The sequence below is a fragment of the Equus caballus genome, chromosome 20 (assembly GCF_041296265.1).
Source record: "Equus caballus isolate H_3958 breed thoroughbred chromosome 20, TB-T2T, whole genome shotgun sequence".
Classification (NCBI taxonomy): Eukaryota; Metazoa; Chordata; class Mammalia; order Perissodactyla; family Equidae; genus Equus; species Equus caballus.
In genome coordinates this window covers 24,322,615-24,342,045 of record NC_091703.1, presented here as the reverse complement: position 1 = coordinate 24,342,045, position 19,431 = coordinate 24,322,615, and the positions used below count along the sequence as shown (strand labels likewise).

Below are 19,431 nucleotides of genomic sequence, written 5' to 3'. Positions count from 1 at the left end.
TACAGTCATATTTTCTTCTCCAATTAAATCATTAAAACTGTTTAAAGTAAAGTACTCTTTGGTTCTCTTTGGATCTTGGAAAACAAACATCCTGCAGTGTTGAGCATATAATATGTGCTTAATAATTCTGTGTTAAATAACAACAACAAACAAACATATAGTTAGAGATTAGATTGGTGGTTACCAGAGGGGAAAAAAGGGAGAGAGGAGGGCAAAATGGGTAATGTATGGTGACGAATGGTAATTAGTCTTTGGGTGGTGAATCTGATATAGTCTACACAGAAATCAAAATATAATAATGTACATCTGAATTTATATAATTTTATAAACCAATGTTACCTCAATAAAAAAATAATGAAAATTATGTGTTGATTGATAGAGTCTTAGGAAACACAGAAAGAAAGCCATCAATATCAGTTTCCAGGGATTCTGGAAATGAGTTTCTTTTTCTTCCAAGTTATTGAACTTAAGTCTTCATTATCACAATCTCTGTGTTTTCCAAGCACTTTAGCTTCTGTAAAGCACTTCCTCGCTTGCTGTAGTTTTTAGGCAGACATCCTGCCATCTACAGGGATGATGAGAAGTCTGGGTAGAAGATGTCCAAGTCGCCTTGTGGTTGAAAGATTGAATGATGCTTTGATCTCAGTTGAACCTTACAATGCTTGTCTGTTAAAATAGGAAAGAGTTACTACTCTCATTCTACAGATACCAAATTTGAGGTTCAGCAAGGTTAGTACGTGACCAAGACACCAGTAAGAACACCTGACCCTGGTCCTTCCACCTCCTTGCTGAGGAGTGAGTGTTGAGTTGTTCGGTAAATGTTTTCATTCATTCAGATTATTTGTCTTAGTCAATCAGTGTAATGTGTCACGCATGCATTTATCATTTGGTTAGCAAACAATGCTGACAAGTGAAGAGCAAATATTAGCATTGCCTTGATTTATTTTAAAGCAATACATTAAAAAAAATAGCTAAAGACTTAAATATATCTAATTTTTTTTAAAGATTAGTCAACTGTTCTGTAATAGGTACCTTGCAACCGTATAATAAGCAGACACCTATTTTTAGGATTCATCTTAAATAATCATTTAGCATAGCAGGCTGTTTACATCTGGCCCACATGCCTCTTTCAGACAACTGAATTATACTTCTGCTTTTGACCAAGATGTGGGGGAGCATAAACAGGATGGCATTGTTAGGAGAGGAGAGCGGAGGAGCACAAATCGGGCATGAAGCAGTGACTCAGAAAGCGCAGTGGGGCCAGCGTGCTGCATCTTACATGGCCTCCTTGGAGAAAGGATCAATTCATGAAAGCATTCAGCTTTCAAGTGGTTGCTTGTTGATTCCACTTTTCCATTTCAAGTCCTGATTTCTTGGCACTTCCTCTCCCAAAAGGCATGATGACTTTTTCTAGAAGTTAATAGTGATTTTTTAACAACTTTTTTGATGTAAAATTCACGTAACATAAAATTTGCTCATCTTAAGTGTGGAGTTTTGAGTTTCATTTAATGTACACAGTTGTGCATCCATCATCACAGCACAGTTTTAGAACACTTCCACCGCCCCCCAGAAGTTCTCTGATGCTCCTTTGCCTGTTCCTATCCTTGGCCCTAGGCAAATGCTTTAATTTTTTCCTTTTGCCAGTATGTCACCCCAGCCACCTACCAACTGACCTGCTAGTCTTTGCCTTATCTCAGAGGCTTGGTCTCGGTCTAGCTTGCGGAGATGGCATAGCTTTGTTACTGTGGCGACTATTGGTTTCTAAGTTGACATTCTCCCCCCATGAGAAATGCTTTGACAAGAACTAAGAGAGCCTTACTAACATCATTCAGAAATCACAGATGTCTCTTATATTTTCTATTATCAGTGGGGATCGTCCAGAATTACCTGTGCGTGTTCTTAATTAGATAGAGGATTTGGTTAAATAAGAAGAGGCAAACACCATAAAAACCTTACTCTTCAAAGTTATGGCAATGATGCCCAGCTATTGTGTTGTTATTTCTTTAATTGCATGGTGTTTGATGTCCTTCAGCTCAAGCACGTACGGATACTAACTTGCTCCCTCCTTTCCTTCAGAGAAGCCCTGGTGTCATCCTTGCAGAGGTTCACTTTGCCTTTGGCCAAATCTTAAAATCAGAAATAAAAAGCATATATAATGTAGACTGGTTGGATTTCCTTTTATTATCCAAAGGCGCCCATGGAATATGGGGTAGACCTAAGTACCCTTTTAAAGCTAGTTTAGGAAAAAAGCTAATTTATAAACCCCTTGACATAGCTCTAAAAAAGAATCTGATAGGAAAAGCAGGATGCAAAACTTAGCATACATTCTGCTCAAAAGTATTGTATTTTAAATGGAAAGGGAAGAGTTGAAGAAAATGAAATATGCCAAAATTCTACTGGTCGTTGTCATTGGGTAATGGAAACAGTATGGTTCTTCTCTCCTCCCCGCTGCCTTGCCTTCTTTCTACTTTTCTGTTTTTTCCTAATATAATAGAGTGCTTTTATGTTTGGGAGAACCAAAAATAATCTAATGATTTCTGTCTCCTTTAATGAGCCTCTATACTTAACTCTAACAATCAATATTAGCATTTCTTCTAGCTGACTATAGGTTAATCAATGCCTCCAACACTTCCACTCTGAACTAATCAGTTTGAGGATTTATGCCTGACAGGTGTTGAAAGGAGGTCGGCCTGTAGCTGGGCTATCAGGATCTTCACCTTGGCACACCCAACCTAATGGGTACCCTAGTGGAACTGTTCAAATCTGGGGAGAGAGGCTTGCCAACTCAGCTAATCAGACTCACAAGAAAGTATCAGCTAGAAAGCCAGTTTATAAAAATGGAATGGGAAATAGAACTGTCACCTAAACTGAACTTTCCAAACATTTTTCTTCCACTTTTACTACTTCTACTGGTAGCACTGCCATGAGTGGCCATTTGGGGCCTGCTGCCCAGTCCTGCTAGGTGATCTATGCCCTTCATTGCCCATGCTCCAAGCAACCCTCCCAGGTTGATTTCTATCATTCGTCCATTTATTCTGGAGGGTCAGCTTATCTCTAAGTTCTCCAGATAGCTGGCTGTCTCCTCCTCTGAAGTGCATTCATATTCTACCTTTTATTTCTGGTTCAAACAGGGCATGAGATCTGGTGGGATGAGGAGAGAACTCTTGATCCCTTGGTCTCTTTTTGTGTGCCTCAGCCCCCTCCCCAGACCCCGCCATCTGCAGGCTCAGTGCTCTTCTCCAAAAACTGCCTGCTGATTTGTTGTGCTACCTTCTATTTAAATAGACTCAAGGTCTTCAGATCGAGTAGTGGCTCATAGCCCCCACCAAGGATCAGTGTTCTGTGCCATCATGTTATAACAGAATATGTAAAATCCTATGCTCATTTCAATTTCAAAAGACCCTGGTATGTGTTCAGTTGGATCTTAGCACTGCATAGCTGGGGAGAAGACAGCGGTTTTCATTGTATGAAGAGTCAAGAAGAGAAACAACTGTGGCTTTCTGGCTTCTGCACCGAGTTTCAGCCCAGGATGGTAGTCAAGGCGCTTGGGGTTCTTTCCAGAAAGATTGCATTCTTCCCACGGATTGTGAGGATGACAGGGCAGCGGTGGCCACCTGGGCCTCCTGGGACAGAGCAAAGGAGCAAACCATTGCAGCTTCACCGTTTGCTTAAGATTGGAAACCTATCTGGGATTTGACACACGAAAAGATGTTAGCTTTGCTGGCATCTTCAGAAAAACCAGCTGAGGAGCCAATAAAGTGGGGACTAGAAACATTTTTCAAAGCCCCAGCAGTTTGAAGTAGCAGCATTCAGAGAAAAGGCTGTTGTTTTGTGTGGAATTTCTTGCTTATTAGCTATGGTATCTGGTGGAACTCAGCCACATGTGCGGGTATAGTGCATACTACCAGGGGCAGAGTCCCATCTCCATGACGTTCTGCAATGACAATAAAGAAGCTAGTTCAGAGCTCATAATAAGCACTTCCTTGGGGAATCAGAATTGTTCTGGTGCAGTCAGAATTTATGAAACCCAATACATTATTTCTTAGAAATCATATTTCTGCTCTGCAAGACTTATAAATATAAATAGCTATATAAACATAGCTGTTATCCATCAGTTATCTTCTATGTTCCTATAGGTGAGCCCTCTTTCCTCTCCAGTCCCAACTCCAAATGGCTGCAATTTCAAAAGAGAATTTCTCATCATACAAATAATGCATAAATACATTTGCTTTATAAAAATTAATACAATACAGAAATTTAAAAATTCAAATTAAACTGTTCCTGACTAGCACTCAAGCCCACCTCTCCATCAACTTTCAGGACTTTTCTATTCACGCACATTATTTTATATCGCTCTGTCTGGAACCTTCCTGGCATCATACTCTGTTTTGTTCTGCCGTTTGTCCTGGGGATCTTTCTATGTGGGCATCTTGTTTTTTAACTGCTCTGTAGTATTCTCTCCCATGGTTATGCCATAATATATTGGCCATTCCTGTAATGATGAACGTTTCTATCATTTCCGTTTTTCCACGATCGTGTTGCCTGTTGTGAACATCCCTGTCTATGCCTCTTTGTGAACTTGAGGACATCTCTGCAGGAGATACTAAACAGGAGATGTGACTTGGTAAAGGATAAGTGTGTTTTACATTTTCAATAGACCTTGCCAAATCGTCCTGCAAACTCTGGGTACCACTGTATGCCCCTTCCAGCAGTGATACTGCAATTCTACTGTAGTCGTTTTGTAGGTGAAGGCTTTTGGTCTAAAGAAGCATCTGCTATTAAAATGCAAATCACTCTGGGGGGGTGGGTGACAGGTTTTAAGTCCTTAAAGCCTAACAATGAGTAGTGTAGTGTAGCTTTAGGGGTAGTTTTGCTGGAAGCTGGGAAGAGAGCGGCCTATAAGACTTCTAGGAAGCCATGGAGCAGCCTGACGATTTAGGGCAACAAGAGGTGGGAGTGGGACCGTCCAAAGGAGGTTAGAGAGTTGAGGGCAACTAGAAACCAGGGAAGGGCTGAGGAAGCTGGAAGACTAATAGCAAAGAACTAAACCCCCTACTTCCGTTAGGGGTGTGGGCGCGGCAGGTGTTTTGTATACTCTTGTCCCTAATACCTCCTGCTCCCCCATCCCAACCTCCTCCTTCTTTTCTCCAAGAGCCTCACTTGCTGTCAGGGCAAACACCGTGTTTTATGACTCTCCTTAGGCAGTGTCAGCCTTTAGGGGAATTGACAAGGACAGAGATCTCAGCCTAAACCAGCTCCCGGCCAAATTCTTTCCTGATAGATAATGATCATTTCTAAGACCAGAAAGGCAAAACAGAACGTTAATAAAACCTCTTACCCCGTCCTGTTCCTAGTGGGCATCCATTCAACATGTAAATACAGTGAAAATCTTCTGAGGATTTTACTCATCCCAAAGCATTTTGCCATCTTAGAATCTGGGACCAACGTTTGCTTTGTTCTCAAGAACCTTTCCAACCTATTAGTGGAAAAGGGGAAGAAAGAGTTATTTCACAATCCAGTTCATATGTTTTACTCTCTAATGTTTAATTCATTTAATGAGACATTTAAACCTTGCAGAGAGAGGCTTATTTAAGACTGAATAGCATTTTTTACAAGTTGGATTTGAAAAATTGTAGCAGATTATTTTAATGGAAGTTTTAAAATTTCAACCAACTTGGCGTCACCTTTTATTTCTTTGCTTTGCTCAGCATCAGAATCACCTGAGGTGATTTTCAAACTCTGGATACCCAGGTCGTACTCCAAATTAATTAAATCAGAAGCCTGGGAGTGAGAGCCAGGGGTCAGGAGTTGAAACTACTGATGCAATGGCTAAGAGAAAAAGATCTTTTTGGTTTAAAAATATAATTTCTAGGAAGTACAAGACAATCATACAGTTAAACTATTTCAAATAGTTTGTTTTCCTGTGATCAAAGAATTCCATGATGCAATAGACCTATTGAACAGTAATTTACAAAATGAGATATAATACTAATAAAATTTGCCAAATTGAGCCTTTCAGGTGGGTTTTTGGTTATAACATCACTGAGTACAGAATGAACATAAACTGCAGTGTTTTTTAATATTTATGACAAGTTTGCGTGTGTTACAAAGATAGCACAGGCATGCTTTATGAGCCTGAGATGGTGTTTTTAATGAAAAGTGGACAAACTTCTTAGTAAGCGGCAAAGACAACACACCAGCAAAAGAGCACTTCAGAGAACCTCGTTAAGGATTTAAGTGAATCATGGTTATTTTTGAACCTTGGGGGTGGGGAGAAGTAACCAGAAAGAGCCTTCTTTGCACCTGCATCTTGTCCAGCTATTCAGGCACTAAATATTAATTTTACTGCATACACATACTTCCACTTAATTACTTTTAAAATTCTAGAGAATGCTCCATAACTTAAGCTCCCCCTCCCACCCCAGCTGGGATGGGATTCACGTCCCACCCGGATCAAAGAGCAGGCCTGTTGTCTATTGCGGGTGAGTCAGCACCTGTACTCTGCAAGAATGCCTACAAACCCCGGAGCTGCTTTCTTCTGAAGAGGGAGGGGGAAGGGAAGGAATTTAAAAACCTGCAGCAGCATGGGGGAGGGGGCCGTTTGTCCTTCTCTCTAGGGAAGCAACTCGCTCAACCCTCCTTCCTTGCCTGAGCTGCTCCCATAGCTTTGCGTAGGACCTAGAGAAGTTGGCTCTATCCATTACAGCTAGGTGGACTCTCAGCGACTTCTGCTGCTGTTGGGCTTTTTTTTAGCTTTTCTTACTTGCTGGCTGGGTCTTTAAAGGGCAATTGTTGAGGCTCTTCGAACACACCCATTTGGTGTCTGCCCGCTTGGGAAGTCTTCCTTTGGGACGGTAGCTGCCTCCCCTTTCTCCTGCCAGCCACGTCCCTTCTCTGGACTGAGGATGCCTGCTCAGACAATGGTAGGTGCTTCAACTCTTCCTGATCCGAAGGGAGGAGAATTACCAACAGTTAGTTCTAGGGCAGTCCTTTGGGGGAACTGACCTTGGGCTTCTGTCCAGCTGAAGTTGTGTTTGGGTCGTGCCTCTTGGTGACTCGTGGCGAGTCTTTACAAAAGCAGAGCGAGCGACCGAAATGGCGTGCGTGTTTCTGCTCTCACCTGCCTTCCCTCTTCTTTCGTGTTCTTATCATAACCCAGATTATCACTACTTTTGTGAGCACTCTCTTTACTCTTCTCATTTTGCACTGTCACAATAGTGGCCCGATCCGATCTTTCAAAATATACTTTAGAAAAAGGGAGAACGAGTTTAAGTAAGTTCATCTCTAAAGAAACCTAATGTTTTTAGCCTTATGACTCCTAAGTGTAGAATTCTACCCCAAGATCTGACTGTGTTTTGAATGGGAGGGACAACCTGTCTGAAACTGACTTAGCCTATTTATGTGTTTTTGCTCTTGTTGAGTGGAGGGAAATGTTCCAAAGTTCTCGTGTTTTTGAAGATATGGTTGAACCTTGTTTAAAAAACAAAAAAGAATCCTTCAAGGCAATGTAAGGTGAGTGATAATTGTGTGTAATTTATATTGATTTATGTCTCAGTAGGTGGGTATCTTTTTTTCTTCCCCTGAGAGCCGAACCCTTTGGCTTAAAAAACATATGTAGGAAAGAAGCCTTACAAGCGTGTAACAGTCTCGTGACTCACCTCACCTCGTGTCACACCTTCTGTCGTTATGGACGAACTTAGTGTGTTTTCTGTCTGAGCTTGCCTCTAATTTGCCATAATCTTTCCACTGTCCTACAGGACTACCAGCCAGAATCCCAGAAATCATGTTGGTAGGATCCCAGTCGTTCTCACCCGGAGGGCCCAATGGGATCATTAGGAGCCAATCCTTCGCGGGGTTCAGCGGTCTGCAGGAGAGGCGATCCAGGCAAGTGTGTGTGGTTCTCTCCTGGGATGCAGCTTCAAAAGGACACAGTCTTCAATGCTCTCAAGAGGGTCTGTGGGCATGCCACCTTGTCAAAACACACACATAGGTGTTACTTTAACCGATTTCAGGAAAAAGATGTCATGTACCAAAAACTAAGTGCTGTAGTTTTTCTATCATTTAGAATTCCTCCTGCAAAGAGGTTGGCTGAAGATTTAGAATAAGCTAGCAATATATGTGTCTAGCTCTCCCTACCCCCACCACGCCCCTTTTTGAAGCACATTTTCCATTGCAGCCAGATTTTGGAGACTATGTTTGGTATGAAGCTATGCAGTGGATAAAGACTGCTTCTTCAAATTGAGTCTGGGGAGCAGATGTCATTCAGATACCAGCTTAAGAGAGTTAGTCTTCTAGTTTTCCTGGAATTTCCTCTTATCTAAAATAGGACTTAGGGAACTCAAGAAAGAAAACACAGGTAGTGAAGTAGGTAACATGGAATCAAGCGTGTCTTCGCTTTTTTTCACACAATAAAGGACTTATATTCCGAGAGGCCTTTATGTGCTTTGCCCTGTATTGTCCCCCTTGTTACACACAGTGATGGCAGTGGAAAATAGCTAATAACTAACCTGGGAGGCACAACTGGCACCTGCCAGACGTGGAGGTCGTGGCTTTCCCGTTGACAGCTGGGTCAGTGAGTGGTCTGGCCTTTTGGTCTCCTAATCAGATCAGTAGTTTGGATTTAAGTTACCAGGTATCCATCTTATCACTGCGGGCTGCCTCCCTACTGCTAAGAGAGATGTTGAACTTTATGTTATATCCAAACATAATTTATTCCATAAAAGGAAAGCTTATAAAAAAGCTGTTAGTCCACCTATGTGTGCTTTTCTTTACTTTAATGCTATATAGAAAGCCATTTGTCATGCTTTTAGCCCTTTATCGAAAAAGTATTCATTCACATCCTAGTCTAATTTAATAGACACTTGTACCTTATGTTCCATAGTGCGCCTTTTTTTTTTGGTTGGATTATACCCTTCTGCCTGTTCATTATTTCTGCTGGAAGTGTTTCTCCTTGATTTCCTATGAAGTTTCAATGGCATGATACGTTTTCACTCACAGACTAACGTTACCTGAAGCCAGGCTTTGACTCTGGGTAGCCACTGCCCAGCAAAGCTTCCAGATTTCAGCAGTTAAATCTAATACCAAGAAATTAAATGTAGGGTGGCTCAGATCTATTAATATATCAGGGAACGTTACCTCCCCCCAAAAGACACTAATGCAAGCACAAGATGATCAAAAAGGCATTTCTTTGGTCAAATCCTTTTGGATGCCCAAAACTCACAATTTGTTGTTTTCTTTTCTCTTTCCATAGATGTAACTCCTTCATTGAAAATTCCTCTGCTCTCAAGAAGCCTCAGGCCAAACTGAAGAAAATGCACAATTTAGGACACAAAAATAACAACCCTCCCAAAGAGCCTCAACCTAAAAGGATGGAAGAGGTCTACAGGGCCTTGAAAAACGGACTTGAGTAAGAACACCAAACTAATAATGCACTGAAACCTTTTTCCTTTCAAAAATGCTGGAGGGGATGGAGGGGTCAGAGAAAAGCTAGTCGTATGGCATAATTTTAAAATGTCTATTTCTGTAGTAGATATATTTTATTCTTGCACCGTCATTGAGGAAGCCTTCAATGAGTCCCAAAGATGGGAAATATATTGGGTTTCCACATCATATCCATAACATTGAGGGGGACCTGAAAGAGTAATGTGTTTATATTCAATATAGGATAGGATTTCTCTTAAACAATGGTGGACAGGCGTATCCATTTTACAGATTGCTGAAGGATTCTGAAACCTTCCTGAGTAGATTATAGGGATTGTTTGCTCAAAATAAGACTTCCCTGGGGGCCAGCCCAGTGGCACAGCGGTTAAGTTTGCACGTTCTGCTTTGGCTGCCTGGTTCACTGGTTCAGATCCCGGGTGCGGACCTACGCATCGCTTGTCAAGCCATGCTGGGGCAGGCATCCCACATATAAAGTAGGGGAAGATGGGCATGGATGTTCACCCAGGGCCAGTCTTCCTCAGCAAAAAAAAGAGGATTGGCGGCAGATGTTAGCTCAGGGCTAATCGTCCTCAAAAAAAATAATAATAATAATAAAACTTTCCTGGTGTGTGGTGAGTCACCTACAGTTGGTATTGTAGTGAACTAGATAGAATTCTGTGAGCCCAGATGCGGGACTGCCTCCATCGTTGTCTTGCCCCTTCCCTCCCCATTGGTTTTCCTTCTCTGGACTTTCAGCCTCACAGGGCTTCTCCTTCTTGGCCATCTGGATAGTATCATGTGCAACTGCTAGAGTTTTCAAAATGTTGAGAGACTGGGAAAATACAGACCTTCTTCCCTGCCAGCTCTGCCCTCTACAGAGCAAGGTTCAGCTTCTGCATCCCCCTTCAGAAGGACAGGTCAGCAGCAGCGCCAGGTTCCACTTGACAGTCACAGAGTTCACGATTGTGTCTGATCTTCTCTTTGCAGTGAATATCTGGAGGTTCACCAGACAGAGCTGGACAAGTTGACAGCTCAGTTAAAAGATATGAAAAGAAACTCTCGCCTGGTAGGTACCATCCAGTCATTAGGATATTAACACAGTGTTCTTTTTTTTTTCTTGTTTTAGCTAAGTATCTTCTTTTACTGGAGGGGAATGGGGACGAGGAAGAACCTTTAAGAACTATCTACTTCCTGATGCGTATTTTAGAAGGAGGTTAAATTTCCACTTAATGCTTTATTCTTAATACTTTTCAATATTTTCCAAGCATGTTTTTGCAAATAAACTTTATAATCAGGAAAAAAACTTAAAAAGAGAAAAACTCCCTCTACCCCTCCATCCAGATAATATAGAGAAATGAAAAGTTGGAGTTTTCCTAGCATGTTATTAGTGCAGATTTTGGAACCCGGAACCTTTGCTTTATCTCCAGTTTTTAAAAATGTAATAGGTCAGTGATGTCAGGGAGGGAAAGAAGGCTAAGAGGTAACTGTTGGGAGAAGTTGGAGGGGTCCTTGGGGTCCTTGAGCCAGTTCAATTGCACATTGTATTTTTCAAGATGCTTGCAAATTTCCTCTATTCTAATGAATTTGGGAGGACTTGTCTGGTTGAAGAGGTGTTTCTAATGTATACAACTATTGTAAATTATTTTGTTCAGTTCTAATGAAATTATGCCTTAATGTTTCAAGGCATCAGAAAGCCCCCAAAAGCCTATATATACCCAGGAGGTACAGCTATACATTAACAGCTGTTATCTTTTTCTTTTTTTGGAGATGAGCTATAATGTATATTGTTGTCCTTTTGAAAGGCTTAGAGGTTAAAGGCTTTACAGAAGTAAAAGGTTTTATATTCTAATGACGTTGGGGCATAACTCACCCCCATCTGTGTGGCTTCTTTGTGGAACGGCCTTCAGAGCTTTTGAGTGCCCTTGACTGTCCTCAATGGCAAGAAACGGTCCTGCTTAGAGAACAATAATGAATCAGCGCAGGGGCTTCCGCCAGGACCTGTGTTCCATAAAAGCCCTCCTGATGGGGGATGTGGGGCAGAGTACGGATTCTACTGTGATATTGTGAGCACACAGGAAATGAACTTGCTTTAAAAACAATTTGTCAAAAGCATATCACCCCCCTCAAGGACTCTTCTTAAATACCAATTTTATGTGTTTAAACAGGAAAGCAAGTATTTTTTTTAACACATATATCACTGGTACATTTTATGTTAACATTTATTTTGAAAAAAATTAGAGGGAACATGCATTTCTGTGCCCCTCGATATGTAAGAGAGAAGAGCTCAAAGTGAGAACTTTAAAACTCCCAAGAAGCAGAGAGGACCGGGTCCAATTCTGGAGACACTGAGTATGAATAAATATTGACTCTTCAAAGGACTCTTACTGGTGTTTAAAATAACCCGGAGTTTTACTCTTTCAAAGCAAATGTCAAAAAATCCAGCCGAACTTTACGGGGTTGATCATTATTTCACTGACAATGCAGAAATGCAGATTAAAGCCCTTTATTAATATCAGCAACAATTTTGAGGAAGATATGTTTTAATCCAGATGCTCCTTTTTTTATTTTAGGGTGTGCTGTATGACCTAGACAAGGTAAGTTATCGCTCTGTGTCGGGGTGTTACTGAAAAATAAAACCCTCAATCCTTAAGGAGAAGCCAGTGATCTCTTAGGTATAATAAGATCCTAGAGAACTGATTTTTCTAATCCTGGAAAAATTCATACTCTTCTCTAATGATGGTGATGAGTTAAGAACTATGATCTACAAATCCGATAATATGTGTAAGGTCACTTCCATAAAAATGCCACCTGGTGGTAGGGTTTCTCGGTGTGCTGATAAATTGAAGAATTCCCAAGTGTTTCGAGGTCCTTACCTGTGTTCTAATATTAACTATCATATTTCATCAAATTGAAGACATCCTTGATTGGAAAACTCACCATTATTTTATGTGCCTCTAAGAAAAAAAAAATGTTTCCAATTAAACTCTGACACACTTCTTTTCACTTAAAATTTGTATTTTATACTTAATGACAAAACTCTTTCAGGCCTATTTTAATGTAGTTTTTTTTTTTAATTATAGATGATGCCGTCTCTTTCCATGCCTTTCTATATATAGAATACCTTAGTGCTGAATCATAGAATAATGTTTGCAAACATTTTAAAGGGTAATTAAATTTAATGCATATAGTAATACTTATAACTCAAAGAGATGACACATAAATAACTATGATTATCTTTGAGCATGCATAGGCAGTAGCAATTGTAAAATGCACCCCAATATCAGAGACACTAAAATGTGTGTGGGGTGGGGTTCATTTTTGAGCTGATAAAACATGTTATTATGAAGGAATGTAAGTGTACTCTGAGATGATATTGTCCTGCCAGAAATCCAGTGAATTCCATTTGATTGGCTTCCCTTGGTGTCAAACATAAGGATTCCAATAACTCAAGTTCATCTCTCACAGTATTTATTCAATATTTAAAAAAATACTTTCCAAATTGATAGTAGAGAATCTCTTAAATATCAACAAAGCTAGGAGGAAAGGGAGCTATTTAGCATTTTCTGGTACTTTTGAGCATGAGATACTAAAGATATCCTCGCAAGTCCACATTAATTAAATTGTAAATGGCTATACTGTTTCAAACTTCTTCTTTTAATTCCAGCAAATTAAAACGATTGAAAGATACATGAGGCGCCTGGAGTTCCACATTAGTAAGGTAATCGAGGTTCTGCTGTCTTTGTGTCTGTTTTTTGGTTCTCAGTTACTGATGATCCACTTTTGGCCTGAGCATAGCATAGTCCATGGGGAATTTCCTGTCTGCTTGACTCCTAAACTGATTAGCAATTAAGTCAGTAGAGATGGAGCAAAAGGAAGAGTGGGAAGCCAAATCATCCAGCACAGTTTTGACTCCACTTCAGTTCAACAAACGGTCATTCAGTTCTTCCTATGTTGTGTGCACAGTGCCTGGTAGAGGGCGAACATCTCACTGTAGTCTGGTTGGAAATAAGATTGAACCAAACTGACCCTACAAAAAACTTCATGCTTGCCTAACTTTACACTCTGGTCCCACATACAACCTGGTACCCCATAAACTTCTTCCCAAAGGCCTTTAAAGACAGCTGTCGTGTACCTCCCTAAATCTTTCTCAACCTCTCAGTTCCTTCTACTCCTTCCCGTGTGGCATGGTTTCCAGGTGCCTTTTCATCCTTTTTGTCTCCCTAGACATGCACCAGTTTGTCAGGGTCCCAGACATCCAGCCCTGAACTATATAAGTAGTTCACTGATGGTCCAACCAGCCTAGTGTGGAGTGGGACTATCAACCCCTCGTTCTGGACACTATCAGGAGATACTGGGGCAACTTGGAAAAAATTTCTCTTTGGGGGCAGCTAAATCACACCATTAGCAATTCCTGTTCCAGTCCATACTCATCAGCCTCTCTTCCAAGTGGAGAGACTGGAGGTTTTAGCAGATCTCTCTACTAGAAGTCAGAAGGTTCTAGTCCCAGCTCTGCCATGTACTCACTGGGCTATATCATCTATAGGGACCTTGGCTTTCCACTCTGTGAAATGGGGCCGAGGATGTGCACATAGTCATCGTAGATGCTCCTAAGGATCCTTCCAGTTTAAAATTCTATGGTGATTTATATGTATGTAAACCTGTGTATATGCTACTGTCTTTGTATGTTCCCACTTTGAAAGATATTTATTACCTGGACAAATCTAAAATTGCTCCTATTTCAGCTAAGCTCAATAAATAAAGCAATGACATCCATTAGAAGGTGTTAATGTGGCAGGCAAGCTTTGACAAATTACTCTGTTTAGTCTGAAAAACAGCAAGAAAACAAAATCAGTATTACGTAGGAGTGTATTTATCCATCTTATATCCATCATTGTTAGAGACAACAATCCTGGTGGTTATTAAAGGTTGGTTGTATTCTGTTTGCAGCACCTTATACCAGGATGTCTAACAAATTATATTTAATTGATGAATCAATAATGAGATTCAATTCATTCAATGATTTATTTGATGAGAGTCACTGTGATTATAGGTAAGACCAATGCTTGCCTATAGATGGGCCCGTTTCTGCTCAGATAAATACACAGTTATCTTTGGTCCTAAAGTTTAACTCCATCTCACTAGGAGGATAGGTTGATATTTAAATGAAAACAAAGAATAAGCTTTTCATTGAAGGCAAAGTAATAGACTAAGTCTTTTGGGTTATACCAGTCATCCAGCGAGCCATTTCCTTACTGAGAAGATTATAATCTCAGAGACTTTGGCATGCCCAGTAGTGGAGAAAAGGGTTGAAGTTAGTCTCCCAGGAGACCACATGGGTGAAACACCCTGGCCTGCACTGGAAGCAGTATCAGCTCTTGTGTTTCTAAAAGTTTTGTGGGGACCTCCCACATCAGAACAATCTGCACTGTTTATTTAAAATTTCAGGTTCCTGGCCCAGCCCAAACCCACTGAGTCAGCATCTCAGAGTGGGGCCTGGGCATCAGCATTTTAACCAACTCACCAGGTGAGTCTTAGCTTAGTTTTAGAGTCTGGAAACCATCCTCTATGCCAATCACCAACCAAAAGATTTTATGAGCAGTTCTACCGTTCTTTGAGTCTTACACCTCCCTCTCGATCAGAGACAAAACCATTGACCTCAAACACAAAAGACTTTTCTTTCCAGATCTGGCAATTCCTCACAGCAAAGTGGAGTGAATTGTTGAACTAAACAGCAACAAAGAGTCCTTTAACCAAAAGAATCACTTTCAGTCTCTCAGTGTTCATATTATAAGCTAAGTGTGGCTGACATCTTTATAAGGAAAGCAACTATGGAAAATTATCTTGCTCTAACAGGTAGTAGTAATGCCTTTTGGTGAGCAGCCAGAAGTTTGCCTTCAGAACAAAAGGGAGAATCTTCAGCTCTGAAATCCATTATGTTCATCTCCACCACCTTCTGGGTCTATAGCTTAAGCCTCCTTTTTGAGGGAACAAAGTTTGTCCTGAAATGAAAAATTCAAGTAGTCCTGGGTAGCTAATTGCCTCCTAGAAGTAATAGGTATCATTTGCGTCTGCTAATGTCTGGTGATGTGTCCTTTTTATCTGCCTTAGAATTCCTGTAGTCAACTGTGGTTAGTATGTTGATAATCGAAGACAGCACAAGACTACAGAGATAAACTATCATCAGGGGTAACTTTAGAATAGGTTTTCTCAGCCTAGGCACTATTGATATTTGGGGATAATTCTTTATTGTAGGGGGCTGTCCTCTCCTTTAAAGGATGTTTAGTGGCATCCCTGGCCTCTGTCTACTAGATGCCAGTAACATCTCCCAGCTATGACACTGAAAAATATCTCCAGATGTCCCCTGGGTGTCAAAATAGCCTTGGGTTGATTGAGAATCACCACCTTGGAAGCATTAAATGATTATCAGGCTTATATAATGAGTACGATCAATAAGTCATTTGCAGAGGGTATATTATTGTGTAGAGGTGTAGCTGAGAAAACATTCATTTCCAGTGCTTCTGTTTATTTCTTTAATCGTGGTCTAATTTACCTACGAAAATTTCACTGTTCTTAAGGGTTCGGTTTCAGTTTTGAGTATTGTGCTTCACTCTAATTTTAAGAATAACTTAATGACTTCATTTTCTCTTTATTGTTGAACCGAGACTTTACAAAAATCATTTTCAATATATAGCCTCAAGTTCTTCTTTTAAAACATTCTAAATCTGGAAGTGTGAATATCACCTTGTGACAATATCTCTTAAAATAAAGTGATAATAGCCTGGTATACTCCAAAGTTTTCACCTTGGTGTGAAACCGTATAAACTCTTTCAGTGTTCGTCCCGTATATAGAAGTCTCCTGGCTTCATGGTCCAGTACTTGTCTCCCGCCTTCCACCAAGGTTAAGTTCATTTTCATTTTGTGTAATTTGAAAAGAAGGCTCAGACCAAAATGTTTTGAAATAGAAAATGGATCATAGTGGCTAAAACAAATATGATTGCTCACCGTCTAAAAGGATGACACTTCTACAAGATTCTCCTTTTGGGGTCAGAATATAAAGTAAGCACTTAATAGTGGCCTATGTGACTTCTTTCAAGTGTGATCTATATTTACATCCCTTGTGTTCCTTCTTTCGATTCTGGCAGGTAGATGAACTCTATGAAGCTTATTGTATCCAAAGACGCCTCCAAGATGGGGCCAGCAAAATGAAGCAAGCCTTCGCAACTTCTCCCGCCAGCAAAGCTGCCCGAGAGAGTCTGTCAGAGATCAATCGGAGCTACAAAGAGTACACAGAGGTATGTGCTAACCTGCTCAGCTGCTGGACTCCAGCTGGCCTCATCTGAATTGTTAGTAACTGCCAAGAACAAGGGGGATGGCAACACGCAACGTCATTCCACTCTTCGGAGATATAGGATTTACTGTTTGCCTACCCTTGCGTTTGTTTTGAGGCTGTCAGCGGAATTGTTTAAAATGACTCTCGAGTGGTTTTGTTGGTTGTACTTTGGTTAGAGCTTTCATTGGACTCCAGAGTCTGTGTTATTCTTAGTCCCTGAGCGTCACCTCTAAGGCACTCATCTCTGGGTGCCTTGTAAAACCCCAAGATTTTAGACACTGTGAAGTCAATTCACTGCCTGAGTCTTATATTTCTTTCTGTGCTCCACAATGACTTTGTCGAAAATTTCAGTGGATGAATGAGTAAGCCACAATGCCTTGGTTTTTGTCGTTTAAATGTACTTCCAAACTCTCTAGTGTACACTCTAATCTAGCTTTATCCCTGGAAGTTGAACATGTTTTGGTTAGAATGGCTACCTTGGATGTTGGGTCTCACTAACCCTCCTGCCTACAATAATTTTATTGTACGAAATGTCCCTTCTATCTTAAAGGAGACAAGATAAAGAACCATGAACAGAAGTGTGCTTTCCTGGTCTCTGACTGTCTCCAGGGCCTAAGCATATGACACAGGGAGGTCTTTGCTCCTCCTGGGGTCACCTGATACCGATGTCTTTGATGAAATGACTGAATTATTAATGCAGCACTTCTCACTATCCCCTGAGTCTTGGTTCAGAGATCAAATTTCATGACTGAAGTCATCGGCCCCATGAGGGTCTGCTGGACAGTTCCCTGAGCTGAGCATCTGTCTCAGCCCCGGGACAGCAGGGGCCTCCTGGATGACTTGTGGCAGGATCACTTCACATGTACACTCCAGCATCGCCTCTTGTCTGAACCAAGTTTGTCTCTTTTCCTGGCCTAAAACAGGGCTTCCTTACCTAAGGTTCTCCTTCCAGAACAATGCTTTTTAAATGTATTTTTAAAAATACATAGGCATTCAAAGGAAACAAATTATATTAAAATACAGTTATTTTAATATTGTCAATACAGTTATCAAAATATTTTAAAAATCAAATATGTGATATAGGACTAGGCTGCTAGTTTATCAACACACCAAATTACAAGATCTAGCAATGGCTCTAATAACTTACTGAAATTTCAGGGTAGTGAAAAATAGAAGTGATTTTTCAAGGTATCTGCAACAAACGATGTGACGTGGACATCTCCATGATTTCTATCAGTGTCAAAGTCACAGGTGTTGTAATATGTTGCAGCTTGTTTTCTACATTCATGATTTATGTTATCATGTTAAATTTCAGTTAGAGGTTAGTGGAAATAACAGTGTGACTTTCTTTTTTCCCCCATCCAAGTGTATGGATCTGCAGTTGAGCATCTCTATTCTAGAAGCAGCCCTAGTTCATGGGACCTCATTTCTACATGTCTCTGAAATCCAAAGGACAGATGCCAATTACAGAGGCTGTTCAGAGCACACAAGCAGTTACCTGCACGGCAGCCTGTAGAAGCTGCCTGTCCTAGAACATTTACAGGTTGTTTCAGAAATACCCACCTTGGTCAAGTGCCAAGACATGGCATCAGACTTTGCTCACAAACTCAAAGAGGTGGAGTGCAATTTCAGCGAGAGGAAGGGCTGCCTTAGAGATGAAAGAAGTCCAGGACTTCTGTAGCCTCATACCTCACTTGACATGAGGTGCTTTTGTATCTTCACATAACCACAAAAGCCAGGATTTTATCACAAAGCGTTTAGGGCAAGATGGCTCCGGATGCTTTTGTGGGTGCAGCAAAATTCATCCATGGCTGCGTGGGTCAGATGGAAGAAAGTTCTGACCATGGGTTCCTCAACCTTTAAACTAGCTGCCCCCCAAGTTTTTCAAAGACACTGGTAGCAATCCTGACATGCATGATAATATCATTGATATTTTTGGAAACTGTAATGAGTTCCTTCACAGAGGCGCCCAATGCTCTGAGGAAGAAAATTGATTTACAATACTGAGACCTTGTTTTCAAAGCTTTCAAGCTGCACAGAGATCTAACTTCAGGAAGATTTCCCCAGCTTTGCTAAGCTTTTTGAAGCACTAAGAGCTTACAAGGGGAGAAGCAATGCCATTCTCTTTGCACCCTATCAATGCACGAGTTCAGGAGAGTGATCTTTGGAGATCAAAGGAACAAATAAGATCAGAACCTCTAACCTTACAAATCAATCTTGAAGTCCTCAGCAAACAAAATTCAAACGGAAGCAGTCCCTGTCGCTGCTCCCTGAGCTGGCCCTGTGTTAGTAGGAGTGGCCACCCCAAGCCCCTAGCCTTGATGGAGGCTGACTACCCAGAGAGAAGCCTGCAGATGCGGCCTGGGGTGCTGGGATGAGGACTGCTGCTCAGTATAGCAGAGGTGGCGTCAACTGCATCCTGCACTCTTTTTGCCTCAAATTTTTGTTAAGAAAGGTTTCAAACAGAAAGGTCAAGACTAGTATAATGAACACCATATACCTTTGCCTAGATTTACCAGTTGGTAACATTTTGCCATATTTACTTTCCTTCTCTTGCATATGCTCAATTTTTTCTTTTTCTTTTTCTGTCTTTGCTGAGTCATTTGACAGTAAGTGGTAGACATCATGACATTCTGCCCCATGACTATTTTAGCACGGGTTCCTTCATGGTCCCCTATGTA

At 40.9% G+C, this 19,431-nt stretch overlaps 1 protein-coding gene across 11 annotated transcripts in view; it reads left to right on the top strand.

The window, feature by feature from the left end:
• The window catches only part of RIPOR2 (RHO family interacting cell polarization regulator 2), a 216,369-nt gene that overhangs the window by 152,156 nt on the left and 44,782 nt on the right, over positions 1-19,431 (top strand). For all 11 annotated transcript variants that reach the window (XM_014734222.3, XM_070244953.1, XM_003363744.5 and 8 more), the window contains 6 exons: positions 7,758-7,884; positions 9,251-9,406; positions 10,408-10,486; positions 11,991-12,014; positions 13,085-13,138; positions 16,563-16,712. In XM_014734222.3, the coding sequence (XP_014589708.2) occupies positions 7,758-7,884; positions 9,251-9,406; positions 10,408-10,486; positions 11,991-12,014; positions 13,085-13,138; positions 16,563-16,712 (590 nt within the window). The remainder of the gene's footprint in view (positions 1-7,757; positions 7,885-9,250; positions 9,407-10,407; positions 10,487-11,990; positions 12,015-13,084; positions 13,139-16,562; positions 16,713-19,431) is intronic.